Raw genomic sequence first — 22,979 nt, 5'->3', positions numbered from 1 at the left:
TCTGTGTGTCATTATAGTCGGATATTAACAAATGGAGAGATTCTGAGAGGCACCAGCTTGTTTATTCAGCAAGCAAGGATGTTTTGCTTCTGTTGTAAACTTTTTTTGGTAGTGAGAGAAAGTAAGCTCTCACAAGAGACGGTGTTTTGAAGTGAAAAAAAATTTGTCAGGCATCCTTAGCGCCCATAAAATAATCAGCTGAGCATATAGAAAGTTTTCATAAATGGAAAGAGTTGGACATAAATTTGGACTCGCTAAAGGCTGTGTACACTCCTGAAAAGTAAGCTTTATTTGCTCTTTAGTCATTAAGTTGCAGTCCATTAGTCATATGTGTTCGATGCACATTTGAACACGAGAAAGTGGTATATGCACTGGTAATACTTAGTTTGAAGAGCTGAAGTATTTTGAAGATTTTTTTTTAAATAGTTATGTGTTGTCATCACTCTGCTGTATAGAATTCTGAACCACGTTACTGAAGTTCAGTGTCTGTATATAGACTCACAAAATGCCTGCATGAGTCATGTAAACTGTGATATTGCTGACCTTTTGAACGCATAATTGTTGCACTTAACATTTGTGTTATTTGTAGGCCGTAGTGGTGTTTGTTCTTAGTCGTTTGCTTTATGTGTATGGCATATTGGCCTTTGTGTGTTACTGCTGGTATGATACACTGCAAATAATTGCTTATTACCTAGAGCGGCAAAAGTGCATGCGCCGGCCCTGCTAAAAGCATAGCACTTTGATAACAGTTGTGTAAGTTAACATATTGTTAAAAGTTCAAAATACACACACTATGTATATATGGACATACACATACACTACACTATATGGACAAAAGTACGTGTCACCTACACATTACACCTAAAGGAGCTTTTATGACATCCCATTCTGAATCCATAGGCATTAATATGGAGTCGGTCCGACCTTTGCAGCTACAACAGCTTCCACTCTTCTGAGAAGGCTTTCTACAAGATGGAGTGGGTCTGTGGGAATTTTTGCCCACTTTTGCCCACCTGTGGCAATGGGACTGAATGAAACACTTGAATTCAAAGATTAAGAGGTGTGGCCCAATACTTTTGTCCATATAGTGTACATACACATATTAACAGGCCATGGCATGATATTGAAAGAAGTCTAGTGTGTAGGATTTAACGGCATCTACCTGTGACCAACTGAAACCTTTCCCATGGGCGAAGCGTGTGGAAATACATCTCTATCCAGAGCCAGTGTTTGGTTTGTTCATTCTAGTACCTACTCCTATGTGGATATCTACAGTATGTGTCATTGTAAGGTAACAAAAAACATAATTCTTATTTTCTGGTGATTATACACTAAAGAAAACAATATATGTGCCTAAATCCTACACACTGGGCCTTTAATAAGAAATGGTAACTTACATGATATCTGCATTCCTTGTCAGTGAGGCTGATCATTTGTTTTCGCTTTAGATGTTGCTGCAGCAAGGGATTGTGGGCCGACATGATCTCCTTTCCTTTGGTAAAGCAGATAAGAAATGAAGCATTAGAGTACCTTTCCTTAGCATTTCGATCATTGGACTAACTCTTATTTTGGCTTCCACTCAGCTACTTCTGTGTCATTTCACTCAGTTATAGGAACCTTCCTAAGATCATAATGATCTGCCTTCAATGGTGGCTATGGTCCAGAGGAGCCGAAGAAATGAAGACCAGAGGCACTGCAGATTCAAGAAACAACACATTCCTCAAATATGGACCTTTAAATGATGAAAAGACAATAGACTCTGCTGACAGAAGGACTATACAGATCTAGATCCTGTCACTGTCTTCTTCAATGATCAATTACACAGTTTGCAGAGGCTGTATGTGTATATGATGGATGCTTATACAGATAAAGATAACAACTAATAATAGCTCCATCATGAGGCCTATACAACATATAAATACTATCAGATACATGAACGTGGAGGAACTACAAATGAGCAGCTGAAACTATTCTAAACATCACTTTGCTCACATTAAAGTAATTGCATTTGTCTGCAGAGTGATGAATCACACCAGCGCAGTATAATGACAAAGTATGGAAGTAAAAAAAACTTAATTTATGCAGGAGGCAACAAAGGATGTGACAGTGCACACGATAGCAGAACAGATGGTGAAACTAAATTTTAAAAATGACAAAGAATGACAGGTGAAAAAACAAGGAATAAAATCATGACAAAGTCCACAATCCTAATACTTTCACAAGTGATGGAAAACGTTACAATAATCAGTTTGTATGAGAGACGAAGCATGCAGCGTTTCATTGGATATAATTAAAGTTACAGTTCTTTATAACCCCCATCTTGCTAATTAAACACCATGTTGCCCTTCAAAGTACACCTAATTTACATTTAATTTACATATGCAGATTTTAATGACATCCACCTAATTACAGTATTTGCTGGTTCATCTGTCATAAAGGAGGCCAGGCACTGCGTTGCGTGTGTGTGCATGTGTGTGTGTGTGTGTGTGTGTGTCTTCCTGCCTGTCAACCTGTCTGAATGTGTCTGCCGAGCTGTCTCTGCAGCTCTCTCCATACATGTCTGCCTGATAGTGGAGCTGTTTAATGGTGCTTCCATCACACTCAGCTCTGCAGAAACTGACTGATGCTGTTCCTCTCTATGTCTCTGTTTATAGGCATTTATTAGTGTTACTTAGATTTACGGGTTTTGTGAAAAAATTGAATGAAATTATGCACTTGTGCACATCTTTTCACAGTTTGCATCAGAATCTCAGCTCCTACACTGTTGTTGTAAATCTATTAACAAGGATGCTAATGTAGAACAGATGAATACATTCAGAGATGACATCATTTAATGTTTAGCTGACATAAAAATAAATGAACACGCTGACACAGTGTGCAGTAAATCAGTCCAGGCACACGTCCTTTCTATAAATCCTTTATTCAATATTGTTTTCTGTGTGTATACAATGGATTTGGACACAAACTGTACAGTGCAGACAAACTGTTTGCATAATATGTATGTAAAGGTAACTGTACATTTACTGACAGACAGAGTAATCTCCTTTAAGGTTAACACCTGTGACAGTCTGCCTCTGGCTCATAACATGCTTTGCACAGAAGGTGGTAAATCTACGACTTTATTTAATGTGTTCTCTATCCTGCAATTAATCACGGTCTCACTTTGGAACTGAACATGTAATTACATGTGTGTGCACTAGTTTCCATTAACCCCTGATCCAGGACCGTGACACTACATATCAGGGACACACCCTGAAATTGGTTACAGGGATAATGTTGAAAATACAAACTCACTGGATGGTAGACAATCTTTACAGCATTAGGTCATGATTTTTCCACTGAAGTCAATACTAAAATGAAAAATGATGATAGATTTGTTCCTGTATAGCTTTAATACAGCAGCTGACCACCAGTGGCAGCACTGAGTGATGAAGAAAACTTGCGCCATTTTTCTTTTGACTTTAATGGAAAAGACCTTTGTCCGTTATTTGACTGTTTTGTTACTTTATACCTGCTTATCACCATTTTTGCCCACCTTAAAGATGGCCTCCAATCTGGTGTGGTCGTCGCTTTAACACCACTGTAACTTAAATAGTGTGATGGCTCTTGATCATTACATCTATTTCTACATCTACCAGCATCTAAAATAACTCTTGGAGCACAATGCATCATTGTTAAAGGAAGCAGCAAAGGATATCAAACAATTACTTGTTCCTGTTTTTTTTATAATTTTTCTGCTCTCAGCCACCAGAATTAAATATTGATGCTCTGCTGAAAGTATTCCACGCAAGACATGCATTAGTGTAACAATGTTAGCGGTATGAAGTAATTTTGATTCATTCTTCCTTTGCTCCATTACTGCAATGATGGATTGTGCTTCAAAAACAATATGTCTGTGTAAGTTGTTTCTGATGCCACAGGAAAATGTATAAATGATACAAAGATCTCTGCCAGTGCAAACCGATGCCAGAAGTGAGCCAGACGCAAAGTCTCACCGATGCTATGCTGTAAATGTTTTTGTTTTTGATAACACATTTCCTAAATTACCACATGCATTAGCCCCAGTCATCTTTCCTCTTTTAAAAAACATGCAACAAGTGGGAAAACAGTCCGAACAGAGAGAGGAGGAGGAGAAAAGAGGAGGTGGGAATAAAGTTCTCTGGCTGCGTGATTACAAAACGAGCAGAGAGCGAAAGCTAGCATAGTTACAGTGAACAGAAGATTGGGGATCAAAGGATAATTGAAACGTAAAATAGGATGAAGAGTGTGTGTCTTCTTTATGTGTGTGTTTGAGGGAGAAAGAAAGCGTGTTTACTGTCTCGTTTCAGATTCAGATGTAATAAGGCAGTCTTTTGTTGGAGGAATAAAGTGGAATGGATAAAAAGAAAAAGAAAAGCAAAGAAAACCTGAGGGAGACCAGCTACATCATGAGTACAGTGCTAACCATTACATGTCCCTGTGTCTCTAAAGTGCACCTGTACTGAAGCCTTTTTGTCCCATTATGTCTTGTGTCCATTTTCTGATTCGAGAGCTACAGTTCATGCAGGACAAAGTAAGATGGCTACATGTGTACCTGCCATGAGAGCACGAGTGGTGCTTGTATGTGGAAATTAAAAGTGACCCGGGTTGCCGTGATTGCTCACTTCTAATTAAATCAGCTGCTCTCTTTCCTGTGCACAGCCTGCTGTTAGATATCTCATAATTGTAGCCTTGGTACCTGGCGAACCACCAGTGGAGAGAGAAATCTCTCAGGAGATGCTGACAGTAATTGCGCCTTCGTTGTTTGAACCAGGAACTGTGATTACCAGCCTGGAAACACTATTGTCGCGGTGTGTTTGGTCAGCAGCCAGGAAACCAGGCCCCTTTTTTCTCCGGCCTCAACTACCATTAATTCTTGAGCATGTGCCACAGATCTTCAGTGGCTGCTTTTTGCAGGATGTGAACCCTACTTCTAACCTAACAAGCTGGGCCTCTTTGAACGGAGGAAGATTTGGTTCTTTTGCTAAGTCCATCTTTTTCCTCTGCCAGCAGTGTAGACAAATTAGCTGCTTGATAATCGTTCAGTAAATAGTCTTGGGTTGTATCTCCTACTGTTTCTTCAGGCAAAAACAAAAACATCAGACTATTCTGTAATTAAAGTGGCTTCTTAGACACAGGCAGCTGAGACAACACAGTACATGTTAAGAAATAAAAGTCTACAGACCTGATTGTCAGGGTTTAATTTTACGGTGACACGACGTTACATCCACATTTCTTCAACGTGAAACAAGCACAACACCGGTCAAAACACGTCTTCCTCATCCCACTCTAACAGAGCTGGAGTCAAGCGACTTTGAGAATTTTGAAATTTTGGAAAAGCCCAGCTGGAGATCAGGATGGCCGAGTGTTTCGCATAAATCTACACCCGCCCTGGATCTCACATCTCAAGTTCGAGGATGAGAGGCACTCACTAAGCAAGTCTCTACAACCAGAAAAAACTTTCATGACACACGTCACATTCACTTTCAGATTTTCAGGTTACACAGATAACACTAAATTCTGATCTTTCTTTTATCTCAAACATATTTCACTGACATGTGGCTTTAAAAAAATATCTTAATTTTAAACAGCATCTATGGATGTTGGACTAGACTTGTTTATGTAATGCGAGCTGGTCGGCCACACATTTTTGAAGGCAAGTAACAGCTAATGAGAATCAGAGGAGAGAAAAATGTGGTGTATGTGAGGAACAAATCTGAGAAATGCCAATTAGAAACACTGTTAGCTGTCTTGTATTTTCACAGTCTCTTCAGCAGCCGAGTGTACGGTACAACACAGCGCGACAACATGAAACACATCGGAGTTGCTTTCCTTTTTGTGCAGTGTTTGACCTGCTGCACAGGCACACACCTGTTGCTCAAGGCTGGGGGTGCTCATTTAATGTCGCAACAACTGTGAGGATACGGCCTTGTTTTGCTTTTTTTTAGGGTTGCTGCTTTATCTTGTTTCTTTGTAGTTTTGGGAACATCAGTGGAGGTCATTCATCTTCGACAAATACAACAGTGTTTCAAGGATCTGATTAAAATGCAAAATGGTTGGTTTGCTTAAAAAAATGTGATCCAAAGCAAAAGAGATGCAGAGTTTCTTCCTGAATATATTTGTTTGTGTGGCTTATAGTCACTGACTCTAATAATGAAATGTGGGATCACAGTATTAATGTCTCCTCAGGGATATGATGGACTACTGCTGTAACTTTCTGGAGAGTTAATTGGCGTCTAGTTTTGCTGTCTAAGAAAGAAGAGTAAACAGAAAGCCGGGGTGTTGAACAGGGTTCAAGTCCAGAACAGATTGGTGCCATGTTGACTGTCACAGTGAGAGGGCAAAGCACGGGAATCTATTTGGTTTAATTTCATTTCAAGGCATTTGGTTTTCTGCCCTGTTGTTCTCAACATTTCACAGAAAACTGTATTTCACTATGTGGATTTGACGCTGCAATCAGTGTGTGCTGTTTGTTTTGGGTGGTTACAGAAACCACATTTCTAATACTTTTTTTTTTTTTACTAACCTCACCAGATTTAGTAGGCTGCTGTGAAGGCTTATTCAATGTCACAATGTGTAAATGTTTTTTTTTTTTTTGACTGAACAGCTCTCAGTGTCCATCTTGTCAAAAAAAACAACATTTTCTCCAAAAATTATTATTCAGGTGATTAGATCTGCTCTGATCAACTGGGAAATACTGCTCTTGTTCAGACTCCAAAATACGCTTTTTGGCGTAACCAGATTGTATCCAGGTTTTTTTTGCAAACAACATTTGGAAGTGGTAAGAAATGCCATTCCAGTCAGATTTCTACAGATGTGTCTCAGTCCAAAAGGTCTGAATGGTCAAAACCGATTTCAAAGTGTCTTCTGCATCACTTACAATGTGAGACACGACGTCCACGTCAAATCTAGAGTGACGGAAAAGCTGAGCAGAATCCATGCTGCTACTTGCAGAGTGCTATGGAGGAGTTTGTCTGGTGCGACTAAAGATCTGTGCACCGTGACTTAACAGCATAATTGTTTGGGGGGCAAAAGAACGGACTTCCATTAAGGGGTGACCCCGAAAGTCGACTGTTGGACGATTCTATCTAAGGAGCCTGGTTTGACTGCCAATCTCACAGTTCAATCGTCACAATTGCAGGAATATGTGCTTATGAAACAAAGGATTATTCCACTCAGGCTATATGGGGGTGTTTACAAAATCAGGTTGGTTTCTCCCAATGAATCATGATACATGACATAATTTGGTATTCAGAGCACTCATTGCTCGGGGCGACCTCTAGCTCACCTGGTAGAGTGTGCGCCCCAGAGTCCTTGGCAGCGGCACAGGTTCAGTTTTGACCCTCAGCCCTTTGCTCCGTGTCATTTTCCTCTCTCTCTTCCCCTGCTCTATAATATGTGTGCCTCATATTTTATTGGTTTATGTTGTTGTTTATATTTTTAGTACTTGCACTGTTTCAGAAGTAGCACTTTCAAATTTCGTTATACTTGTACAATGACAATAAAGGCTTTGTATTCTATTCTAAAGGCAATAAAAGCCACAAAAATAATATATATATATCTATTTATTTATATGTATAAAGAACGTGGTGCTTCCAGAGCGCTAATTATTTTTTGAAGCTATGAATGACTCTCTCAGAATCAGCAGGGGGAAGCTTATTGTGGCTTGCATCTTTCTCTCTAAGAGGAAGTCAAAAGTTCTGTTGATAACCATGAAAAGCAAGCAGGAACCAAACTAAATGACATTGTCTGCCTGTCTATCTATTTTGATACCTGTCAATGCCACAACATGCAAAACACAAAAAACAAACAGCGCTAGATGGAATATGTCCTTTAACAAAATAAGGTCTCACACCAAGTCAAAAAGACGAATTGTGAGGGCTTCGATTCTAGCCTTGACCCTTTGCTGCATGCCACCCCCCCCCCCCTCCCCCTTTCACGCTTAAACTGTGCTGTCCATTAAAGGTAATCAAAGCCAAAATAATCTTTAGAACAAAAAAGACGAGTTGTGTTTCAGCTTATTTGCTTGGTGTAGACAAAAAAAGGAACTAATGTTGCTAATGAGAATATAGATCAATCAGCAAAAACAACAAAAAACAAATAAAAAGACAAAAATATTCAACTATCAGGTGCCGACAGACGACAGGTAACACTAGACAAATGTGATTTGACTGTAAATTCTAAGTCGGGGACACCCCTAACCTCCGTTTCTCATTCTTCCATGTCGGAAAGCTGCATCACCTGTGTAGCCACGCTGTTACTGTTGCTTACATCATTACCACAGTAACCCACGCAGATAGTGTCGTACTGTTTGGACACATAAATCCAACCTGATTACTTGCAAAAACAGCAAGGACAATCCGTCTCAAAGGTCTAATTTGCAGCAGTCTGAATGCAGCCGCTGACACAGAGATCTGCACTTCCGCTGGTGGGAAGAAATCACATACTGCAAATTCACTCAAGGATGGTAGTTAAGTACATTTTTGAGCTACACATTTTATGCTACCTTATACTTGTTGTACTTCTCTACGGTTTATTGAATAATATTGAAAAAATCCTGAGCAAATTGGCATGATTTCCTTCAAAAATATGGAAAAAAATGATGAGCAACAAAAGAACAAATGACCCAAAAATTAGCATGGAATTATTAAAAAAACCCAAAAACAACAAAAAAGAAAGAACGACAACAAACAAGACTTGGACAAAGCTCTTAAAACGTATAATAATTCTGTAAGATCATGTTACATATGTAATTATGATAATTACACAAATACAGTTTTTCCCCAGCATTTTTATTTCAGCTGTTTTTGAAGTTGCTCATTGCCTTTTTCCCATGTTTTTTAAAGAAATCACACGTATTTGCTCAGGGTTCAAATGACAAAATACTTGTGAAAGGCATCTGAAAGCAGAACAAGGGAAGTGATGTAGCTCCAGGTTTCAAAAGGTTAAAGATTTCACTTGTTACATTGCAGATTAGGACCTGTGAAGGCCTCCGATCGTCGGGTCCGGGGTTGGATCTGTGGGAGGGTAGTGGTGTGTAGTGCTGTCTGCCGCAGTATCACTTTTAACAGTATCTGTGCAGTAAAGTGTCACATGTAGTGGCTTTAACATCTTTTACCCTGTTCATTATTACTCTCATTCCTACTTTTAACTTCAAGTACTTGGGAAGGCAACAGAAAGTAAAAGTACAACTAACCGTTCTAGAGGTTTGACCTTCGACAAAATCTGCTACTCCATGTAAACGCTGACTGCTACCATGCTGCTCGGACACCAGCATGCCTCCTGTCTGTTGCTACAAACAGGGATTTTGTGGAAATCATTCTGGTTTCAGCTACGCACTAACTTGAGCAACTTGATACCAAAACTCTCGACAAGTCAGCCGATCTCCTCTCCTGAGCTACACTTGTGTCGTCTTAGCATTCACAACTGGACAGGGAGAAAAAAAAAAAAGAAGACAGAATGGCAGACACTAAAATCTGTTTTGTGTCTGTACAACATCGTCGCTCGGTTATCACTAGTGCTCAGTGTGTGCAGAATAATAAACCACCTGACAATAGAGATAATAAAAGCATACTGAAAAAGACAAACATGCTTTAAGTTATGTGGTGCCAAATAAGAACTCTCTCTTTTTAACAGCTATATAGTGTTTGATCAAAATTAGAGACAGGTCATACGATGGGTTGCCTTGTATGAATCGCACAGGGACGTTTTCAAGTGCATTTCATTATGAGCTGAGGACAGAAGGTCCTGCTCCAAATCTTAATTGATCGATGACTAAGCATCCTCTGAATCATCGGTGTTTGGTATTTAAAGCGTTCTCTTTGCCCGATGTTTGCTTTAATCTGTTCTTTATTTACTCAAAGATCGAATCCAAGTGGTCGATTTTGGGTGGGAGTTGTGTGCATGTGTGTTTGTGAGTGAATGTTTATGTGAAGCCACCATCAAGCAAGCATACCTGGCAACAGAAAACAGTACTATCAGGAGAGGAAAAAAAGGGGCCTCATTCTTACAGATTGTCACAGAAAATTACCGGTGAAGACGACATTTTTTTCCTGTTTTTTCTTTGTTTTGTTTATATTTTTAAGTCATTTTGACTCCCACATGAGGGCTGTCCCAGTTCCAAAATATCTGGCTGGCATTGGCCCGACTTTTCGGTCTTCATCCTCCTCTTCCCCCCGCCACCAGCTGCAGCGCTCTGCCCCACAACACCGGATCCGTCCAACAGGGAGAGAGGTGAGGCGGGATGTGCAGCCCCGCTGCTGACCAGTCAGAACTTGTTTGTTTGGTTACCTTTTGTTGCAGTTTAGTTTTTTGAGAGCGCAGCAGCGGGGCAAGTCTCTGGCTTTTCCTGGCCTCTGGTTGGCCAGGGGGAGGGTGAAAAGTGGGGCGGGGTTATGTCTCCTCCTTGTCGGGTTTGTTGACTGGTTTGCCGCCGTTCATGACCACTGGTTCGCTGGTTGTGCTTTTGGAAGGCGGGCCCCCGGCGAGTTTAGGCACCGCCTCCCCTACGTCGTGCAACGAAGGCTCTCGGTACATCGCAACTAGTAGTGGGAGAAAAACGGTGGATGGGGCAAGGGTAGGACAACAAGGGAAGGAAAGAAAGGAAAGAAGAGGACAGTTGAAGGGGATACAGTAGTGGTGGGAAAAGAGAAGAAGAAAAAGGGAAAGAAATTTGATGAAAGAAGGAAGAGAGCAGAAAAGAGGGAGAGAAGGTATACAAGAGGATGAAGGGAGGGAAGGGAGGAGAAAAATAGGGAAAACAAGAGATAAAAGAGAAGATAAGTGAAGCATGAATGAAGTTAAGAGATAAAGAGCAGTAGGAAAAAGTGTGTCTTTACTCCATAATCCATAAAACAAAAAGAAAGAACAAAACTTAAAGCAGCATTATGCAAAATTTTATACGTTTGCGATTCGGTGCCCTCACAGTTTTATAGTGGTACACTGCTGTCATGAATACAAACGACGTCTGCAGGTTTCAAACTGTTAATGCTGTCCTGATGAGGCTGTCGTGAAGTGTCTCTTGGCCAAACGGGAAAACAAGGACAATCCACAAGGAGTGTGTGTCCTTGCCTGAGTCTCATGGACAGGTGGACAGGTGCCTTTGTTGACAAGCTGAAGGATTTTGAACTGGAAAATACGACGTTGAATGCCAAAGAACAATGCTGACCGACAGCAGGGTTTCCCACGCATTCTTTTATTTTTGGCAGCTGCTACAATATCAACATCTGCTGCCATGTATTGATTTCTGGAGCTGGACTGTTCGTCAGGAGAGCTGTTGGAATATATGTTATCATGTAGAAATTGTTTGCGCCACACTGTTGGAGCACAGAGCGTACTCGGGGCACAGACGGAGGAGCATAACGTCAGGTTCAATGAAAGTAAACTTATCCGTTCATTGCACTGGGTCTAAAAAAACCCCAAATAAATTTATTTTAAAAAAGATAAAATGGCGCTGGCATTTTTGTAGCTCGCTTGTGGTGACATACTGACATAAAGCGTTACACTCGTCTCCCAGGAGATCCAACTCGCTTACCGTAGTAACATAGAACTAGAAGAGCCGGTCGGCGTGAATGACAGAGATGCCATTCTCCTTATTTCAAGTTAGTGTACCATCTAAACATTTGTTCCCAACTGGTCTGACACGTAGACAATCCACTTGCGGTCCATACAGAATGGGCCACAACACATTTTTTGGACTGCGACCCACCAGTTGGGAACCACTGCTCTAAATGATTTTGAAGCTGTTATTTTAACTTAAAAAGTTGCATAATGTTTCTTTAACACAGGAAACCATCTTTGTAAACAAAAGATATCTGGTCTAAAATAAAAAATTAGATACAAATAAATGAATCAGCCCACGTTTATGTGTGTTTAAGTGTGTGTGTTACCTTCTATAGGTTTAGGCAGGAAGTGTGCAGCTGGTTTGGTCTTTTTGACCCTGTTGCCCTTCATGGCCTGTCCCTCTTTATTGAGGCCCAGAAACCAGGCCCGGCCCGACTCCTTCTGTCTGTAGAGCATAGAGCTGTAGATCACATAGTAGTTCTCGAACACCGACTCCTTGAACTTACACTCAGCTGTAAACAGTTCCTGAGGAGAAAGACAGACAGAGAGAAATATGGGTCATGTTGTTTAAAGTGTTTATACAATTATTGTGTGAGAAAATAAATCAGCCTGCCTATACATCTGAAAATAATGAAACCATATTGAGGGAGGAGAAGCACAACACTGACTGAATGATGTGCTGCTCTAACCCATGTCAGTCTCCCCCGACACTCTCTGTGCACATGCACATGAACAACAAACTAAACAGATAAAAAAGCGGATTGATTCTGGCGACACAAAGCCCAAAAGATCTCACCCTCCCACCCACATCAGCTCTGCTGTTATGTGTCAGAACTCTCTTCCACGGTCGCAGGCGCCTCCAGCAGAGCATATTTCAGCTCTGAATCAAGGTGTTATTCTTACTGGGAGAAAAAAATCGTGTCTCCCTAGTGTCCTCTTGCACTACTGAGTCACAGCAAGTACAAAAGGCAGCCTGAGATGAAACATTCGTCTTTTGTGGAGGTCAGAATCCAGGCAGTCTGAAATTTCAGGTTCCAGAAATCAGCATATTGCAAATACTCCAGCAATATTTACAACTTAAAGCTAGAATTTGTCAATGAAATGTCATTTCTAGTCAGAAATTTCCACTGTTTTCTTATTTGACATCAACACAGCATGGTTTATTGTTCCCTATTCTGGCTGTAGCTAATAATTATCAACTGATCTATTGATTCTTTTTTATTAATCATCTACAAATTTAGCCAGAGCCCAAGATGAAATCTTAAAAATGTTTTTTTCTTCTTATTCCATCAGCAAAGAATATTTAGCATTTTCTATTCCCCAGAGTTCTGCAGTTGAAGTCACATGTCAGTGTCTTCATTAAGCCACTTAGGAACAAACAGTCAGTAAACTGGATCCCAACAGTTTCCCTTTTAAAGTTATTGCAGTTTATTGTTCACTGTCCATTAATTTTAGTAACTGTTGTGGGAAAAATTTTATTTTTCACCCAATAAACCAAAACACAAGTGTTAATTACAACACTGAGATTTATAAAACATGAAAATAAAACATACTAAGACAGAGAAATACTATATGAACAACAGCAAAATGTATGCATATGCCATATAGAGAGATGTATATTAATCAAGACCATGCCATATTTAACTTAAAATATTCATCCAACATGTTCCCCAACCGAGGAAAGTTCAATCAATATTTGTGAACATGAATCATCTCTCTCAAGGCCAGAAACCAGAGAAATAAGTCTCAAACTTGTGATGTCATTGGGTATAAAGTCTGCTCCCATAGATCATGAGTGTGATCCAGATTTTATGGACACACAGAACGTTTGTTTTCTTCTTTTACACCCAAATGACATTTATTAAATTGCAGTGTTTTCACTTCTGAAACTGAAAATGTTTCCATATACTGAGAACATTCCTCTGGATGCCAACATACACTTTTTCCACCAAACTAGCTCTGGTTCTTGAACCAGTTCTGTTCAGGATTATTTGAACTGATGACGTTTCCATCGGTTTTCAGTGGAACTGTAATCAAGGATGTGTCATTAATGGAAGGTAATAAACAATAATAAACAGTAGAGGCAAAATTGCAGATTATTCCATGTATAAAGTGAACTGTAATGCTACGATAACACAATAAGTGACACAGCAACAAGTTACAAGTCATTGTTAATGGAAGCCAGTGACACGACTGACAATCGCAATGAAGCGCAATCATATGTTTTGTTTTTAGCTGTGGTGCTGTGTTATTTAGTTTACTTAACTGACACTGTGCTAGCTTTATGTGCATTGTGGTGCACACAAAGATGCAATGGGGCGGCAAAATGTCATATTAAAATGGGGCTCAGACATTGATCAAGAGCATGGATTATTTTTTGAATACAAAGTTTAGACGATGTTCAGTTGAAGTGCTTTGTGTCAAGTAGAAGTCACAAACACTGAAGACAAAACAACAGTAAGGAGCAAATGACTCAGAGATAATGTAGCTGGTAACGCTGTTACTGTGTCGCTCCTAGTTTTAACACCACATTAGAAGACAACATTTTTCCTAGTTCAGTTCTAAATGAGGGAAATAAACAACTTATTCTGTGAGCGAGAGCCAAAATGATGTGAGTTCAGAGTTAAAAGGGATGTTGAAAACATCTGTCAAATTATCTACCACCTTATAAAGTTGTCATGACAAACATGTAAGCAAGTAATTGGCAATTTACAAATCAAGCTGACTCTGATTTGGTTGATTTAGATGTTTGTGTCACCGTGATTAACTGTGAAATTTAAGTCGAGTTTTCACTCTCTCCCTCAATTCCTCTTTCGCTACATACGTTCAACTCTCCTCATCAGCAAGCCTCTAACTTTGCCTGTCTGACATTTGGTATTTGGCAGGCAGGCGGGTTATCCGACCTTTTTTGTCTGTGGATTTCTCATTATGATAAGCATTGATCCATTGTTAATATCAAATATGTTGATTAATGTATCCTTGTAAAGTTGCATCACTATTATCTCCCCTTTTATAACAGCAATCTTTCTTTCTTGGGGCCAAATTTTAATCAAATGTCATGAAGGAACTCTCATAATCATTAACAATGAGTGACACATTTCCTCATTGAGACAATTGCGGAGGATATAAATAGTGTTAATAAACTGCCCCTCATATGGCTGAGGAGGCTCCTGCCAACCCAAAAAATCACCCCGGAGGTCCCCAGACCCCCAGACTGGGAAGTGTTTGTCTGGACCGTCTCTTATTGGTTGTTTTGGGCCTCTTGCCAGAGCCACAGACACATTGTCATTCAGCTCAGGTCTGTCGGTCCGAGTCTCATAGCAACATGAGGAAGAGAGGCGACACTGTAGCCGTGGCAACCAACCAGCGCTAAGAGGGAGGGGTCAGTGGGTGGGTGGGTTTGTGCAGGGGGGGGGGGAAGGGGGGGGGGGGGCAAGAGCAAAACGGCAAAATACACACAAACACTTGCTTTGGTAATTTAACATACAATGTGCTAAAGCTCTAACACATCCACTTATGCTAACATAGAAAGACTCTTGTTAAAGGCTGCTGGGTTTGGGTGGCACCATAGCGCAGCTGCAAGGGATCAGACACTGGCACACACACACACACACACACACACACACACACACACACACACACACACACTTGTGGCTCTAGGGGATGAATGGAGGGAGGTGCAGGGGGGCTTGCTGGGATATAAAATGTGACTAAATGATTGGTTGACGACAAAACAAGACAAGGTTATAATGAATGAATGCTCTATTTACTGGCAATGTCGGTGACACACACACAAATCAAACTGTGACTTTGATTCCTATTAACAGTGCGATTGTTCTCTGAGGAGATTAACATTTTTCATTCCTGGATTAAATTAACAAATTAATAATATATATTTAGTCTTGACCTGCACACCGGATTCATTATTCAGTTTGTTAAGGAGGTTGATCTTTGCGGGGAGCGGTGCCAGACACTTATTAATGCCGGCCAGTGAGGTCATACATCATTTAATGCTGCTTTTAAAATAAAAGATGTTTGATGTCGAGGCATCTCTCGGTCTCGTCTGGAGAAGCAACATTTATCCCCGACTGAATTCAGCAAGAAAAAGTGAACTGTTTGAATTACTTTGGATGAAAACCTCGCAGCCTTACAGGTGAGTCATTTTAACAACACTGCCTGCCTGAATGTGTTTCTGTCGTCATTTCTAAATGTTCACCAGCTGCCCACAGAAAGAAGAGAAAGAATGAATGAAAGAAACGGATGGTGGGGTAGCGGTGGTGGTGGGGCTGGAAATTGGGACATGAAGGAGAGGAGGGAGAATAAATCACCCAGTGAAGAGGACGACGCCTCCTGATTGGAAAAACAGCAGGGGATTCTCTCTCTCTCTCCCTTCTCTTATCTTTGTATTTTTCTCATTGCTCTTCTTTTTTTTCTCCCTCTGTCATTTCTCTGCGCTCTGCAGAGATTTAGTGGAGGAGAACGCACTGCACACATGCATGCACATTGTTATCTCTTGAATTACACACACATACATGCAGCAGCCTGAATAGCAGCCGTAATCAGATAGCGAGGAGCCTATTAACATGTGAAACATCGTGCCACAAAACATACTAAATTGATACAGGCAATACTTTGTCCCTTGTCCATTAAAAACCTAAAAATAAAAAACTTAAAACCAGAGTGGGAAAAGCAATCTCTCATCTTGGCACCACACAAAGCTGCACTAATAACAAGACTTGGCAACTGGAGCTACCCAGTGCTTCCACAGCGTGACTGCTGGCCACTGGGAGCTTCCCAGTAGAAGCACATTCATAATACAACAATAAACTGCTGTAATAATTACTGTTCCAGTGTATCTCCTTTAGTCTGTTGTAATTTACCAAAGCTTTTAATCCACAGACAATCAGAAACATGTCTTGTTGAAGAGAGCTGGATGAATCATAATACACTGACAGTTCAGGCATTCGACCTCGCTGACCAGGGCAAGTTCTCCCTTCAAGATCTGACTCCCCGTGCTCTGACTGACAGCCTGAAGCGAGATTCATTCTTGTGCATCTACAGGTTACAACATAACAACTAAGCCCACACACGTAGCTACACCATAGCTAATTTGCACCTGCTCAAAAAAGCAAGTTAAGGGCACGATGAGGCTTATGATGACTACAAAAACATCATGTGGAGTCCGCAGGGTCAGCTCGGGCTGCTTGTGTTTTCTCTGACAACTGCCAGAGGTGGTTGATAATGGACTCAACGGGAGTGGGTGGCAGAGAGCATGAGTGTTTGCCTATTCAGTAACACACATCTATCATTTCCACTGCACCTTCTGTGTCTCGCAGTTGACTTTCTCTATCAAACTGAATAAAAAATTCAAAACACCAAAAACAAAACACCATTAAAGCATCTTATTCAGTTGGGAGGGAAGATTTCCCTATCAATGCTTTATATTAAAGTGGAAAATTACAAGGTTTTTGCTTGAACTTATAATTATGAAGCACTTGATGATTGCACAATATAAAGGCTTAAGAATAATGACACCATCAGTGTAAACATCGCTTCTCTGTTTCTGCTTCTTCAGCTGGATATGTGACATTTTGACAACATGTTTCCGTTCACGCCACTTTTAAAAATGCTTTACTTTTTGGGGAGACGTTCTTGCAGGTAGGCAGTTATCAGGGTGGTTATCAGGGTGTTTAACGCGCAGTGGTTTGAAAGCAGCTACTCGTCTTGTCTTCATTTTGACCAAGATTTGTACACCTCCAACTTATTTTCGGAGCAACAGCATGCCGTTCCTTAGGTCTGATAGGCTCCATGAATCTTGTTGTCGCTCAAAGTGTATCTGGACAATTTTTCTAATTCAATCTGCCAGAATTTGCCTGCTTGCTGTATGTTAGAAAAAGACATAAGCCTCACTCTGTGCATTTCCGTCTGCCACTGGGTGGCAGACGGAAATGCACAGCAGCCCACGGAGGGGCGTCAAACGTGACCCAGCCAAAACATGAAAAGGACTGCTACTTTGTTTTCTACAATAGCTATCTGTAGATATCCACAGTTACAAAACAGTATCAATCAAGTTCTTTGCATTTACTATCCCCAGTAGCAAAAAGATGGTGGAACAACTGAAGTAACAGTAGAAACAGTGGAAGTTGCTGTAGGGGGTTTGTTTCCACTTTAAGTAAATTAAAGCATGTAAACACAATTACTCAAGGGTACATAATTAAAGAGCGATATAGCGTGACAATGTACAGTACATCTAATGTTACAGTGATGGTATCAAGGAGTGAAATGTGATGCTGAACTGTGAATCAATCGTGATGGGGGACTACCACACACTGTCATGCTTAAGTGTAATTCCACCTCTGTTAACCTGTACAGTCTGTTTTTTCATAGGTTAGCCTCACAAGGTCCCAATCATCCAAAAGATACTCAAAACTAAATGTCAAAATATGTTTGTTACTGCCTTACAAATGGTTAAACCTTGATCAAAATGATTCATATGACTGTTTTGTCTCTACAGTTGAGATGTGGTTAAATTTAAGCACAAAAACAGTTTGAGTAAAGGGAGCAGCGGCGGTCATGGTTAAAAGAAAACAAAGTTGCTGACTGTTGGTAGAAAACTGAAAGTGGCCTCCCATGTCCAACTCTCACTGACCCATCCATCCACCCAAATCTCCTGCTGTAGAGGTTTTGCAGTGCCATGATAATGTCAGACCTTTTTCCTGACAGACTAGAGGACCTTGTCAGGTAAACGAGAACACACTGTTGTTTCTTTTGTCTGGAGAGCACCACATGTCCCTTTGTTTGTTTCTGATGCTTGTCTGAGCTCTCTCTTTTTCTTGTTGAACACCCCTAAAACACTGACAATTTTTGCTGCAGCAAAGTCACACGGCGCAACCTTCCCACAGTGTATTTTCTTCAGTGCTGGCAGCACAACAGAGAAGAGTAATGGTTCTAGCTGAGCTTTCTAGTTTAGCTGTTTTGTAAATGTACCCTGTGCTTTTGAAAGATGCCTGGTTGTCACTATTTCTTTTCCATTGCCAAGAAATCATTAAATGTTACTGAGTTTATAAGGCTGGGTTATATGGTTGAAATCAATAAAACTATAATAAGTCAGGCTGCAACTACCATTTATTTTTATTATTGGCTAATTTGCTTATCATTTACTTGAGATGTGCACGAGTGCTTGAGTACTCATTTAGATGTCAGTATTTGTTTAACATTAAGTGTACTTGCCCTGCAACCTCACACATCTGAACATGATGTTTATCTCTTTGTTTATTATCTAAAAATAGGTAAAATCTTTCAGGTCTTCCAGTAAATGTAAGTACTTGAATATGAAAGTTACTTAAAAAATGTATCTCTATCATTTATACAATTAGACTAAATCTTTTAATTGTTTATTCTATAAAATGCCCAAAAATTGCAAAAGAGGTCATTGCAGTTTCCAAATAACCCAAAGTGACATCTTTAATTTGCTTCTTTTGTCCAACCAACAGTCCAAAACCCAAAGATCTTCGTTACCATCATAAATGATGAAGAAAAACAAGAAATCCTCACACTGAAGAAGATGGAATCAGCAAATGTTTGACATTTTTGCATGAAAAATGACTGAAACAATTGATTGATTATCAATATAGTAAGCAATTCATCTTCTTTCAATAAATGACTTAAATGACCACCTTAAAATGAATAGCAATAATGAATCATCATTCAGTTTTAGTTTATTTTAAAGAATCATAAAAATGTGTTTTTTATATAAAAAAACTTTGATAATTAATAAACAGAAGGAAGCATCGTTCAGGTTTGCAGTTGCTCTACTTGTAACATTGCTTAATGCGACTAAGCTCAAGGAAGTTGTTTTTCATCCCATTGTGCACATATATACGTGTGTGTGTGTGTGTGTGTGTGTGTGTGTGTGTGTTTGTGTGTGCAGCTCAGTGAGTGGGTGTGTTTGTTTCCAACACCAGTTATTATCACAGCACTAATTACCCAGGGGAACTGTGGGTAAACAAATCATTCTAAAGAAAAGAAAGCCCACGGAGAAGAAGGAAGAGGAGGAGTGGAAAGAAAAGTGTCAGCATACAAAAACAAAAGTGGAGAGGGCGCTTTGAGAGGGGACTTGAAAGGATGTCCTCCAGCCCAGACAGACTGAATCAAAGCGTACATCTGACTCCAATCACAGCGTCGCTCTCGCCATGTCAGGAACACCACGTGCTCCTCAGCCACTCCAGAGCTGCTTCACCTGATCCAATTACGCTGTTATGAAAATGTGAGGCTCTTAATTGGATCAGGTGTGTTAGAGCTGGAGCAACAACTGAGAGCGCAGGCATTCCTAAAGGATTAGGTGGGAAACAGAACGAGTGGATTGTATCGGGAGATAACTTCTGTAAAATATTGATAAACTATATCTAGACACCTGGTAAACCCAGTCTTTTATTATGTAAATCTAAACACTCTATGTCATTTAAATGTGATAAAAATGTCATAGTATAGTACATCATTAAGGATGATAATAAAAATCATAGTATAGTATGTCATGTCGTAGTCCCTGTCCCGATGTCTTTTCACGATCGGGAAAAATCCTGCTGGTATCGTGTTGGCTAAAATGTTCGGCGACATTCTTATGTAAACAAACATATATAAAAACACAAGTGCCATATCATATCGTATGATAATTGATATTTTTTATTGACCTTGATAAGTCAATAATGCAGTCAACTTATCTGCACCAAAACACTGCCCAGTGAGAAGGGAAAGGTCCAAAGTGAACTCAGTCTAATCAGGTTGGATAAGGTTTTTTGCCACTTGTGAAAATAGGACTTTCATTTATTTCTCTGAATTAGTCTTTGACGCATATAAACAAATTATTTTTGGATTAGTTTCTATTTGTTGTGAGCAGATTATTATCATTATGCTGCTCCTTTTAACCACAGCAGCTTGTTAACTGATAAAACCGCATGTTGGTGTGCTCTTTCTACAAGGGTCTGTTCAGGCCGACTGCATCTAGATGTGGTCTTATTATTCTTGGGTCTATTTCAGTATGGTCTCACTGTGGTTTGGGTCCGCATCCAATTTTGTAAATGTCTAGTTTGGGGAGTTTTTGTTTCAGATTGGGACTGGTGTTTTGGGACGATAAAATGGCAGCATCAGAAAAATGTCAGGATTTTATTGGCGGCGAGTTATGTTTGCAGATTTCATCACTTCTGCAGAAATGCAATCACATCAGTGAATGAAACTTCAAACAATAAGCCAGCTTTTCAGTCTTTATTAAAGGTGACTGTGCCTTTGAGTTTGTAGGTTTAAGTAAACCACCTTGATGAGCGTCCCTGAACAGCTTAACAAAAGGTGCTGACTGTGATTCGTCGCAGGAAGGCTACACGTACACCGCTAATAGCTGTCAAACGCTGGATTTGTCCAAACCTGCTATTTCAGTGTGATGTCTGCCCTGTGGTGCTTCAATGTCATGATGCACACAGCGACATCTTTGAAGAGACACACCAGCAACTAATTCATTCTCTAGTCACCAGAAATTGTGTGTCTCTGTGTGTCTCTGTGTGTGTGTGTGTGTTACGATGACTCACATGGCTAACATTTATTCTCTCTGCCACTCGTCTTCCTTCTCATCTCTGTGGATGTAGACATCACAGGACTCACTCTGTCTGAGTGCTGTACCGACTGTCTTGTGAATGGAAGTACACGCCCACGTACACAGACAAGCGGCAGGCAGACACACACGGCAACATACGTACAGCACACACACACTCCTATGTTTGTTGAAAACATCCTGTTTGTTAGAAAACACACTGTAGCTCAGGAAGTGAGAGAGAGAAAAAAAGAGGTGGAACAAAAGTGGAAGGACAAATCCTCAATAATGAAAAGGGCACGAAAGGTCTCTTCATGTTGTGTTTTATACTGTAATTAATAAAAAGATCTGAAATGATTAGTTTCATCTTCTACCAACAGAAAATTAATCTTACTATTTTATAATTGATGAAAGTCATTTTTCTAATAAAAAAATTCTCATATTTTATGGTCTCTGATTTTTTGGTCATATGAGAGTAAACTGCGTTTGGGTCTTGGACTGTCAGATTCACCATTTGAAAAGTGAACAAATTGCTTTGATTTCTTTCAAAAGAAAAATAAACCAAAACATGCAGATGTGGAGAAGGCAATGACCAAATTTACAAATCATGGCCCATAAATGAGCAAGATAAGTACAAATTAACAAGAGAATTACCTGAAAAAGCGAGAGAACAAAAACATATGTAAAAATGTATGTAAACTTTTTCCCCTTGTGACATTATCTTAATTCTATAATATTATAATTATAAATATAGTTTTCTGGATCTTTGATAGTTTTCTAATAATCCTACCCCCATTTTTTAAAACTAATTTTTAGGTAATTTTCTAGTCGGCTATTATCAATTTCTGGATTCATTCCATATGTTTTCAAAAGAAGTCAAACCACTCTGCGTAGTTTTCAAAGGGTTAAATAGCTTGTGAAAAGTCCCTGACTGCAGCATGATAAAACGATCGTCAATCCAGGTTTCAAAGAGTTAAACAAGATATTTTTGGATTCTATGTTCAGCTTTATAATTTTACTACGACATTCAGGTGAGGTTAAAAGCAGAGATGAATAGCATTTGTTTTTTAAATGTGCTGTCATGGCAAAAAACAAACAAACTGAGAGCTTAAAGTTTTTTTAAGAAAGATTACTAATGTATACTATTAAATGAAGAAAACTCCATCCGTCTCTCTGTATCAATTTCTCTCCTTGATGGGTTGCCCAATCAATCTGAAACTGCACATGGGCACTGAGAATTGGCAAAGGTAGAGGCTGCTGAAGCCCTTCGTCTCATTCACTGCTCCTGCTTTTGCATAAAAATACTTCATAAATAACGCTGATTTGTTTCTTCTTCCACCAGTGGATTCAGTGAATGAAAACACAGACAGCAGCACTTTGCTACTGTAACCCACTTTTTGGTCAAAGGTGGAATTGTAGATTGAATGACAGAAATATCATATCATTCTTTAACAGCGGTTAAAAAGCTATGTTGTTACCAAACTGTTTTTTTTAGCCTCTTTATTTGATAGTCTGCACCAATATATAGATCTGTGGTCTGCACAAGGTTGCGGCACGCACATCCCCGGGCGTGAACTAGTGTTATTTTATGGGATTTAAATGGGCTTTGGATTTCTCCCGCTAAAAACACGACTGACCTTCTAACTTCATTCAGGGGACTTTTTGTGGAGGACCAGACTTAACCGAAGGATATTTGCCATCCTCTACTTTAAGATGTTTATATGACCGGAGGATACCTGGACTCAGAGAGAAGAAAGAGGAGAAGGCGAGTTTTAGCCCCAAAACAAGTGGAAGAATAAGATGGATGGAGGGTGGACTT

General features: G+C 39.9%; 1 protein-coding gene across 1 annotated transcript in view; it reads right to left on the bottom strand.

Annotated features, from left to right (window-relative positions):
- Positions 1–9,524: 9,524 nt before the first annotated feature.
- The window catches only part of LOC121962894 (fibroblast growth factor 14-like), a 37,185-nt gene continuing 23,730 nt past the window's right edge, over positions 9,525–22,979 (bottom strand). The window contains exons 4-5 of the mRNA XM_042513215.1: positions 11,907–12,105; positions 9,525–10,559 (exon numbers count right to left, since the gene is read on the bottom strand). Of these exons, the coding sequence (XP_042369149.1) occupies positions 10,411–10,559; positions 11,907–12,105 (348 nt within the window). The 3' untranslated portion in view covers positions 9,525–10,410. The remainder of the gene's footprint in view (positions 10,560–11,906; positions 12,106–22,979) is intronic.

This window comes from Plectropomus leopardus, chromosome 24 (assembly GCF_008729295.1).
Source record: "Plectropomus leopardus isolate mb chromosome 24, YSFRI_Pleo_2.0, whole genome shotgun sequence".
Classification (NCBI taxonomy): Eukaryota; Metazoa; Chordata; class Actinopteri; order Perciformes; family Serranidae; genus Plectropomus; species Plectropomus leopardus.
This window is presented reverse-complemented; position numbering and strand designations above follow the sequence as displayed.